General features: G+C 46.9%; 1 protein-coding gene across 1 annotated transcript; it reads left to right on the top strand.

The window, feature by feature from the left end:
* Nucleotides 1–711: 711 nt before the first annotated feature.
* LOC308153876 (sodium-dependent phosphate transport protein 2A-like) lies at nt 712–10837 on the top strand (the record flags this gene model as incomplete). Its single annotated transcript, XM_080527060.1, has 12 exons — nt 712–748; nt 1164–1346; nt 2126–2272; nt 2513–2656; nt 5416–5527; nt 5861–6056; nt 6327–6422; nt 6663–6783; nt 6971–7138; nt 7890–8006; nt 9545–9669; nt 10247–10837. The coding sequence occupies 12 exons, from the start codon at nt 712–714 to the stop codon at nt 10835–10837; spliced, it is 2037 nt and encodes a 678-aa protein (XP_080383186.1).
* Between the last annotated feature and the right edge of the window lie 545 nt (nt 10838–11382).

The following is an 11382-nucleotide window of genomic DNA, read 5'->3' as shown; positions in this document are numbered from 1 at the left end:
TCGACGAGCATGAAGGCATTTACCTACAGTGAAAAGACCATTAGGAAAGGAACTAACTTCGAGCGGTGCCAGTTTCAGGAGGGAGGCAGGGGATGGGGGATGGGGGACTGAGGACAGCGAGGGCACTGATGTGCCATTTTATCTGACGAGGCCTCTGGATTGACAGCAACATGACGTCCCTGTGTCGCCAGAGAGATGCGTCTCGCTGACCGGCCTTGTCAAGGACCGGCTGTCAATTAACACAACGTACACTCCCTTTGTTCACGTTTAATTGGACACTAGCTGTCTGCCATGGTAGTGGTTGACAGGTTATGTAAGAGGGAAGGTTTGTCCTTGGTCCACTTTGACCTGAGAGGTGGGTGAGTGGATAGGTGTTGCTCTGGAATAGGTTGCGTAACTTAATGTCCTGTGGCCTTGTCTCATTCAAGTTTCAAGTTTATTGTTATGTCACATTACACAAGTGTAAGAGAGTAAAATTCTTAGGCTTCGGTTCCTGACATTGCAGCACAAGATTTTAAGGCAATAGGTATAATTCAAGGTGAAAAAGTGACATTAGTACAAGATTATTTACAATTAGCAGTATCTTGCAATTTGCCGACAAATAAGGCACTAGGCATTATTCAATAAACATTCCGTCGCTTCTCCTCTTTCTTTAACAGGGCGTGTAACAGTGAAGTCATCACAGTCATGTCCTCTCGACCAATCACAATCATGGCACCGGGAGGGGGACCAATGAGCCACTACAAAGGTAACCAATCCTGGGGCTGGGGGGGCAGGGACAGGGATGGTACTTAGATGTAATGTAATGGAACACACCATTCAAATCCTACTAGAGTGGGTCCTTGTATCTGACAGGGCTTGTGGTCAGTAGAGAGCAGGGGTGGCAGGTGGAGGTAGAAATTGGAGGACGGGCTCATTGTAATGCATGGAATGGAATGAGGCATATCCATTTCTACGCCTATCCCCTATGACCACTCATCCATCATGACTGTGTTGGTTGGTGAAGGCGACATCACTGAAAGCCCAACATGTTCTTCAGAACAGAACATTGTACCTACCAAAAGAACAGAACATTGTACCTACCAAAAGAACAGAGCATTGTACCAAAAGCTCAGTTAAACTGTCGTCCAAACAGTGGCTGTGTTCTCCGCTGTGGGTTTCAGGAGTGGCGATCCATGGCACTCCTCCCTCCTTGCACCCTAAACTCCTGCGGGAGGAGGACAGGGAGTCTGGCATCGGGTCAACCCTGGATCTCATCAGCAGCTGTGAGGCGTACAGCCAGGGGGACGACCCCCCCTCCACCTCCCCCACAACCAGGGAGGAGAGGAGGCCTCCCAAAGAACAAGGTACAGTACAGAAGGCTCCAGGAGAGGGGAGGCTGGTGGATGGAGGAATCGGACGACGGGCTCATTGTGAAATGAATGAAATGGAATGAGGTGTTTGATACCATTCCTCATTCTGTTTCATGCATTGCAATGTGCCCGTACTTCGATTTCGCCCTCCACCAGCCCTCCCCTGCAACTGACATACAGCATACTCAGTGCAGACACCAGGATAGTCATCAACAGCAACCTTTCATACAAGTATCACCAGGCCCGGCCACTTTTGGACGGGTTGTGGGGTGTGCTAGCAGAGTTTTTGATTGACGGGTATTTCGTCGATGGGAGGGCGGTGGTTGGGTTGGGAAGTAGCAGAGTTTTTGATTGACGGGTGTGCTGTCGACAGGGGTAGCAGCGTTTTTGATTGACGGGTGGTAGCTTGCGCTAAATCGATAGCAAAAGTGGAGCCCCCTCTAGCAGATGTGGCCCTAAGTCACCGCCTAGACTGCTTATGGCAGCGGCAGGCCCTAAGTATCACCCCCTACACGTGACAGCAGATTCAGGCTAAAAGAGGACATGTGGAGGGAGTGTGGAGGAGGTCCGTGAAGAGCAAGACAATGTTGTGACGTTGGTATCTTATCTGGTCAGAGTGATACTGTTTATACACTAGGTCAAGTTCTCCTTGGTTTTTCACCAGGAAGGAACACACACACACACACACACACACACACACACACACCTCATGTTTGTTTGTTTCTGACATTACTCTTTGTTCACTGTCGGTCTGGCGTTGTGTCGGGGGACAGATACCGCCTCACTGTCCACCATGGAGAAACCACGCCGGATGAGAGATGTCTTCATCAACTTCTCCAAGATCCCTGTCCTCCTCCTCCTCCTCTTCTTGTTTGTGTGCTCCTTGGACACTCTGAGCTCTGCCTTCCAGCTGGCCGGGGGTAAGTAGGCCAGGTGTAATGTAACTGCCTCCAGTTTAGTTAATGACTCTGGATCCACCGTGCGATGCTCTCCTTGTGGTGATACTAATGAGAAGAGAAAAAGAGAAGAATGAAAGAGAAACTTTGGCAATTCAGGTTATCCAAACCATTAACTACAAACTGACTCGGGAGATTTGAGCTATGATGGTAGCTAAGATTCTGTGTAACACGTGAAGTGTGTGCCTGTGTGTTTGTCTGAAGGCAAGGTGGCGGGGGACATCTTCAAGGACAGTGCGGTGCTGTCCAATCCAGTGGCAGGGCTGGTAGTGGGGATTCTGGTCACTGTGCTGGTCCAGAGCTCCTCCACCTCCTCCTCCATCATTGTCAGCATGGTCTCCTCTGGATGTGAGTATTGGCCCTCTCCACTGTGTGTGTGTGTGTGTGTGTGTGTGGGGGGGGGGGTATATATGTGTGTATGTGAGAGAGAGAGAGAGAGAGAGAGAGAGAGAGAGAGAGAGAGAGAGAGAGAGAGAGAGAGAGAGAGAGAGAGAGAGAGTTTGTCATTGAAGAGTACAAGTACCAGACAATAAAATGCAGTTTAGCATCTAACCAGAAGTGCAAATAGTGATTTAAAACATGATAGTGATAGTGATAGGTACAGTATGGCAAGTATATACAGGTATATATACAGGTATGTACAGAAGAGGGTAGCAGTAAGCTATGTACAGTTAAGGTAGCTATGTACAGCAAGGTCTACAGATGTATAAATAGAGGCTATATCAAAAAAGAAGCATGTGCAATGTGCAAAAATATGATATGTGCAAAGGTAGTATTTGTAGAGCAGAAGTACAAATGGTAATTGAGTGTTCACATTGCCCAGGGGTGTGTGCAGCCAATAGAAGTGCAAAGGCTAAATTGTTTGTCCACAGTGACTGGGGGGGGGGGATACTGAGAGTCAGTGTACCCCATGTGTGTGTGGGGGGGGGATTGTTTATCAGAGTGACGGCTCTGTGGAAGAAGCTGCTCTGGAGACTGCTGGTACTGAGGATCCTGTTCTTCTTGAGTCTCTTAGATGGATCCTGTTCTTCTTGAGTCTCTTAGATGGTAGAGGATCAAACAGACCGTGGCTGGGAGGCAAGGTATCTTTAATGATGCTTGCCGCGCTCCACCGACACCGGTCTGCCTGGAGATACTCGATGGTAGGGAATTTGGTGCAGATGATGCGCTGGGCAGTTTTCACCACCCGTTGCCGTTGCCTTCCGGTCAGACACAGTGCAGTTGCCGTACCACACTGTGATGCAGTTGGTCAGGATGCTCTCAATGGTGCAGCGGTAGAAGTTGGCCGGGATCTTGGATGGCAGCTGGGCTTTCTTCTCAGGAAGTATGGGCATCTCCCCAGGACCTTTAGGCGCTGCTGCGCCTTTTTGACCAGGGAAGAGGAGTTGAGGGTCCAAGAGACGTCCTCGGAGATGTGGACACCCAGGAACTTAAAGCTGGGAACACGCTCCACCTCCATCTCATTGATGTAGATGGGGGAGTGTACGCAGCCCCTAGTTTTCTGAAGTCCACAATGACTGGGCACAGTTTTATAAGTATGCCAGTCCTACCTCTGACTAAGGCCAGCAGTGGCTGTGGGCAGGGCTTGGCTCAGCCCACCCAAATGTTTTTTTTGTTCAGCCAATCGATAAATAGCACAGAAAATACCAGTACTGTTTCTAACATCTGATTGGGTGGGTAGCCTACAGCTACAAAGTCACCCACTGGCCACACCCTCTTCTTGTCGGGTTCAGGCACAAACACTCAGAGTTCTGAAGCAGACCCGTCCGCTGCACAGAATGTTTCTCTGAGCATGTCGATTGTCGACGGGGAGGGGTGTTGCTATAGCACTATGAACTCTGATGGCTCAGATTTTACACACACACAAACACACACACACACACACACACACACACACACACACACACACACACACACACACACACAAGGACAAGCAAGTAAAAGCACACACAGTCCCACTGCTCGTGAAAAATCACACACTCAAGTATAATCTGCTCTACCTCATGTATGGATTGGAACAAATGAGTGTTCTAAATGTTAGTTTAACTTTAGTTAAGTTTTTGTTTATTACACTTATTTTTGTCAGGGAACATGTACAAAAACAGTAATCTTATGCCACAGTTGATTTGTGCACTGACTCATCAAATTCTCAAATTCTTGTTGCAAAACCAATGTAATTTCTTTTCCAAATGAAACAGCCCTTTCCGCTGTGTCTAAACACACGCAGGAGTATAAGGACGTTTTCCTGTGTTGTATAAATTGTATGTAACAGTCCTGGTAATTGGTATGTCTTCAGCATCATGTGAGAGTTCCTTCTCTTTATTGTCACAAGTTCTAACCCCCTACTGTCGCACAATGTTACATGAAAGAAAGAGTAATTTGGTGATCTTGGCCCATGAGAAATCAATAACAAATACCTTAGACGTGGATGAATTTATCTAGTCTTTTTTCTAACCTCTAGGTTACCTACCACCCAAGTTGCCTACCTATTATTTCTAGTTTTTCTCAGCCCTCCCTAATATAGCAGGATAAAAGCAGCCCTGCCTCTAGCTCTGGCTCTTATTGCAGTTCTGGAGCTGTGTGTGTGCCTGTGGCTGTGTGGCTGTGGCTGTGGCTGTGGCTGTGTGTGTGTGTGTGTGTGTGTGTGTGTGTGTGTGTGTGTGTGTGTGTGTGTGTGTGTGTGTGTGTGTGTGTGTGTGTGTGTGTGTGTGTGGGTGGCTATGGGGGTGTGTGTGTGTCTGTCTGTCTGTCTGTGTGCTTGCGAGCGTGTGTTTCTGTGTGTTTCTGTGTGTGCATGTGTGTGTGCGTGCGTGGGTGTAGGGGTCATCAACATCAGAGGCCCCACCAACATTAAAAACAACTATTCATTAAAAAGCCATAGCTGTGTCCACATACCTATAAATTGCCTTCAGAATCGTTTCCATTAAAGGTTTATAAGCGTTTTGAAATGTGAAGGATCATGTTGGATCATAATATGAATAATATTATTGTAGCCCCACGCATTTATATTCTGACAGCAGATAGACCATCACTGACTGTCAAAGTAATTACACACATTTGCAGTGATCAGCACGTGTGTGTGTGTGTGTGTGTTTCCTATCTCACAGTACTGGACGTACGGTCTGCTGTTCCGATCATCATGGGGTCCAACATTGGAACATCTGTCACCAACACCATCGTCGCCATGATGCAGGCAGGGGAGAGGAACGACTTCAAACGGTATAATAGAGGAGAGGAGAGAGGGAGGAATAACAGGATAGAGGAGGAGAGGAGAGGAAATCGTACATACATACTGAATCTAATCAACAGTAGTGATAACATTTCTGAATGAAACATTTTCGAGCTTAATTGTCCATTTTTCAGACTAAATCGCCAATATAATGTGCATTACAGTACATCACAATAATGCAAAGATATGAATAAGAATTAAAACGTTAATAGGCTTTAAAGGACAGATTGTGAAAAGCACTCAATATGCAAGTCGCTACAGTCAATTTATGAAGCTGATGACTAACGGTAAACTGAATAAATAACCAATGGCGTCTGTTACAGTGCGTTTGCCGGGGCCACTATCCACGACTGCTTTAACTGGCTTTCGGTTCTGGTTCTGCTGCCAGTAGAAGTGGCTACAGGCCTGATTAGCTGGCTGGCCCATACTGTGGTCACCAGTTTCCACATCCAGAGTGGAGAGGACGCACCTGAACTACTGAAGGTCATCACTGAGCCAGTCACCAAACTCATCATCCAGGTATTATTCAGTCACCAAACTCATCATTCAGATGTTATTCAGTCACAAAATTCATCATTCAGGTGTTATTCAGTCACAAAATTCATCATTCAGGTATTATTCAGTCACCAAACTCACCATCCAGGTATTACTGTCACTCGTTGCATTACTGCAGAACTGTCTCCAAACTATAATCTAACACAACTAAGATATTCTTAAATGCTTGGATTGCAAATATTTCCCAGGGTCAAACTATTCATCTCTCTCTTTCCTGTCTCCCTTCTCACTCAGCTGGACAAGCGTGTGATCACAGGGATCGCCATGGGAGATGAGAGTATGAGGAACCGGAGCCTGGTGAAGGAGTGGTGCCAGACTGCTCTCGTTACGGTAATGACCACATCCACCATGTCATTACCGTCACCCTCATTACCGTCACCCTCATTACCATCACCATTACTGTCACCCTTAAACCCTCTGTCTCAGACCGTGATGAACTCAAAACTATGCCCTGTCCCCCCCTGCCTCTCTCTGTCTTTCTCTTTCTCTCTCTCTGTTTCGGACTCTCTGTATTACTCTCTCTCTCCCTCCCTCCCTCCCCCCTCTCTCTCTCTCTTTCTCCTCCCTTAGTCCTCTGTGAACGTAAGCATCAGTGGTCCTGTCAACTGCAGCTCCTCCCACCCATGCTGGCAGGACGGTGACATCACCTTGACTACACAGAACCTGACCACAGAGGTCAACATTGAGAAATGTGAGGTCAAGTCACAGTGAAATCCTTGGGCTAGTAAATCTTTGAAATCTACTATTTGAGGCATGTCCTATTCTTTACTGATTGCCTATATCTCAGAGGATTTACCGCTCCCATTCTTTTGAGGACAAAGAACATTTGGCCTTGCACTTTATTTATTGATTTATTTTGTGGTCCGGATCCTTCCTAGGCAGGCACCTGTTTGTGGATGCCCAGCTATCAGACCTGGTAGTGGGGCTTCTCCTCCTGGCGGGCTCCCTGGTGCTGCTCTGCACCTGCCTGGTGCTACTGGTCAAGCTGCTCAATTCCCTCCTCAAAGGTCAAGTGGCAAAGGTCATCCAGAAGGTCATCAACACAGGTAGGCATCAAGCCTGTGAGATATTTGCATGCTAGATATTTGCACGCTAGATATTGATATTTGCACGCTAGATATTCACAATCTTTGTCCCAGCATGCATCCCAAATATCAAAATAAGATTCTGTACATAGGCAGAAATACACAGATTGGGGAATAGATACAGATGCATATGTGGGGAAAAAATGCTTTAATACAATAACTATGTGACAATGTTTAGTGAAAACAAACTGTGTGAATACTGAAAACTGTGTGAATGACAAGAATGCAGAGCAGGATACTCTCATGTGATAAACAAAGGTTTTACGACTACTGATAAGCAGAGGGCTTAGCAGGAGAAGAAGCGCTGTTCCTTCTCACTCTGTGACAGTTATGTCTACTTTGACCAACAGTTGAGCCTACCATGGCCAACCCCACGACAAACCGCCCACTGATGTTGTAAACCTATAAATATGATCAACTGGGACTGCCCCAGTTGAACTATTGTACTGAGAAGCCCATTTTTGTTGGCCGGACAATCGCTCCTTCTTGCGAAGACTGAAGTCTCAATCTCCTGGTTACAAAGTTTAGTATTATGTGTATTTTAATCTGACATTACTTGGTCCTTCGAGCCGGATCCTAAAATGTCTCTCCTTATCAGTTTTGCCTGAAACCAGTGCACGGGAGAGTCTGGGACTCTTAACAAAAGACCTCCGCCCATTGATAGATCTACCATACTGTACTTATGATGCCTACTCTGTGTATGTCCCTGTAGACTTGCCGTCTCCTTTTGGATGGGTGGCGGGCTACCTGGCCATGTTGGTAGGTGCTGGGATGACATTCATAGTACAGAGCAGCTCTGTCTTCACCTCCGCCCTGACCCCACTGATAGGTGAGTGACATCCACCACAACAACTCCAAACAGATTGATTCCTACTGTATGCATATACATTCCAAAATCACATGAACTGTTATCTTTGCACTTGGACTCAATTCAACTTATTAAGTGATTTTTTTTTTAAAGGACATTTAATTTTTTATTTTTGTTAAGCTTTTAGGAGTGTCATAGCAAAAGGGCTGAATACTTATTGACTCAAGACATTTCAACTTTTCATTTAAACATTTCTAAAAAATGATTTTGAACTTGGACATTATAGTGTATTTTGTGTAGATCAGTGACCAAAATAAAAGTTCAATTAAATCTATTTTGAAGTCTGGTTGTGACACAACAACATGTGGAAAAAGTCAAGGGGGTGAATACTTACTGAAGGCACTGTATAGAGGAACCACACATACAGTATATGCATAATAATACTGACGGAAATAAAACAAAAAACTGTATTGGAACAGTCAACTAACAGTGTCGGCTTGGCAAACAGCAGCGATGGATCAGCTGAACTCCTCCACCTGCACCAGCTCTGATACTTTCACATTTGCATTTCAATTTTTGGCATTTACTATTTAGTCCAGTAAAGCCCTGGACAGGCTCCAGTATGTGCAGAACACAGCTGCCAGTGTTCTCACCCACACCAAGCCCTGGCAGCACATCACCCCCACCCTCATCCACCTCCACTGGCTTTCGCTCAAGTCCTGCATCTCATACAAAATCGTCCTCCTCACCTACAAATCCCTCCATGCCCTTGCCCCCCATACCTATCTGACCTCCTCCGCCAATGTACCCCATCCCGGAACCTGCGGTCCTCAGACATGGGTCTGCTTTCCACCCCCCATACCAACCTGCAAACCTTTGCGGACAGAGCCTTCAGTGTGGCAGCCCCCACCCTCTGGAACTCTCTCCCCACTGTGATCCGCAACAGGACCAATTGGGACAATGTGTCAATTGAATACGAAGCACATAAACATTTAAAAACAGAAAGGGATGTGAATAGTTAATAGTCCAACCGTGATTTTAAACTATGTTAAATGTAGACTCAAATTTAACTTGGGTTGTTACCACAGGAAGAGAGAGAGATGTTTCAGCTGCACCCAGGTTTCACGTGTAAGTGATTCCATAGGCGCAGGGGCGTCTACCATCCCCATTCTCTTCAATGTATTTATCCATAACCAGTCCTTTCAGGTAGCGGGTGTACTGTGAGACAAAGACGGTCAACGGTATTAGGTTTTCACCCTTTTGATTGTTGTTATTCATGTGTAGAATGCACACACCAACTCTCTTTACCACATTACCGTAACTTTGAACCTGTTTGAACCTGCTACGTGTGTTGTGCTGGTCCAATGCATAGAATGGACACTGATTGTACCCTGTGGAGGCTGGTGGAGGTTAGAAATCGGAGGAGGGGCTCATTCCTCATTACGTTCCATGCTTTACAACGACCCTGTCCTCCGATTTCTACCTCCACCAGCCTCCCCTGCTGTACTATACGTGTCATAGAAGGGTCATGATTGTGCTGGTGTTGATGTTGCTGGCAGGCTTAGGGGTGATCAGTCTGGAGAGGGCCTACCCCCTGACCCTGGGCTCCAACATAGGCACCACCACCACCGCCCTGCTGGCCGCCCTGGCCAGCCCCGGGGACAAGCTGGCTGCTGCCATTCAGGTATGACTAGTGTTTAGCATTTACAGTGCCCCACGTCAAGTAATGGGACAGTGAAGCATTTTTTCTTAGGATAAAAAGCGGTGTGATTTATGAATGGTGAAATCAATATGGAAACAAATACCATCCCCAAAAAGATGAGAATTTTACTTTAACCATAGTTTGGAGTATAGAGCCAAATGTTTGGTATTTAACCAAATGTTTGGAGTATACAGTAGAGCCGAATGAAGATAAAATGCTTCACTGTCCCACCGTACATTATCTTATAGTCATTTAGTAAACACTGTTATCCAGACAAGATATATTTGTATTACTGTACATTTGAGTCACTTAGAAGGATATTTTATCCGAAACAACTTACAGGACAACAAAGACATTTAGATGAGGGGGCTAGGGTAGACAACAGCATGGTACCCTCTATGAGGTCCTCAGTGGAGGCTGGTAGAGGTAGAAATCAGAGGACGGAGACCACACCATTCGTCATTCCATTCCATGCATTACAATAAGCCCGTCCCCCGATTTGTCTACCTCCACCAGCCTCCTCTGCCTTCTATCCTCCATCTTCTCTCTCTGTCCCTAGATCGCCCTGTGTCACTTCTTCTTCAACGTTCTGGGCATCCTGCTGTGGTACCCCGTCCCCGCCATGCGCCTGCCCATCCGGATGGCCCGTGTCCTGGGCCAACGCACCGCCAAGTACCGCTGGTTCGCTGTCCTCTACCTCCTCCTCTTCTTTCTGCTCCTCCCCTCGCTGATCCTGGGCCTCTCATTGGCCGGCTGGCGGGTGATGGTGGGCGTGGGGGCCCCCTTCGTGGGGGTGATCGTCTTCATCACCATAGTGAACGTGATGCAGGCCAACAGCCCCGCCCACTTGCCCTCTGGCCTGCAGAGCTGGGACTTCCTGCCTCGTTGGATGCGCTCACTCAAACCCCTCGACAGGGTCATCACCAAGGCAACTGTGTGCTGCAGCCCCGGCCGCGCAGGAGGAGATGATGACCAGGCGGTGCCCGTCTCCATGGCGACAACCCCGGACGACTCTAAGATGGCGGCGGCCCAGAGGAAGGCGGAGCTGGCGTATGATAACCCTGTGTTGGCCTATCTGGACGAGAGGCGCCCCGGGGTCCCCGTACTGAAGCTGAAGGGTCTGGAGAGATGCAACAGTACTCCTCTCTAGTGGAGCTGGCTGTTTTATAGGAAGGTTTTTTATATTATATCTGTTTTTAAAAAGAAGGACTAGAAATCTGTGCCTCGTGGGTCCAATGTACTACTGATTTTCCTCTCTCTCTCTCTCTCTCTCTCTCTCTCTCTGTCTCTCGCTCGCTCTCTCTCTCTCTATCTGGTACATTGGTTGTTGTTGTTTTTTTTACCATTGATGGATCAGAGCTCACTCAGCTCTGAGAGGGTTGAGGACAACCAGCAGTATTTTCAGACCATATGCCCCAGGTTTAAAACCCTCTGGGAGAATGTCTGTGTGTCTTATTATGAAGGGGAATACATTTGATTGCTTACGTAAACCAGAGTGGAAGAGTTGAAAACACAGAGAAACCGCGCAAAATGAAACGAAGCGCGCTCATTTCATCAATAATGTTAACAAAATGTACCTGAAATCAATGTACAAGAAATATATGTGTCCCCTATGTCTCTGTAAGGGTCCTGATTTGGGTGAGAATGGGGGAGAGTGTGTTTTTAATGTGTGCGAATGCGTCTGCTTCTTTTCTT

This window comes from Nansenia antarctica (assembly GCF_963989245.1).
Source record: "Nansenia antarctica genome assembly, chromosome: 3".
Lineage (NCBI taxonomy): Eukaryota > Metazoa > Chordata > Actinopteri > Argentiniformes > Microstomatidae > Nansenia > Nansenia antarctica.
Note: the sequence above shows the minus strand (reverse complement) of the source record. Positions and strands in the feature narration are given on the sequence as shown.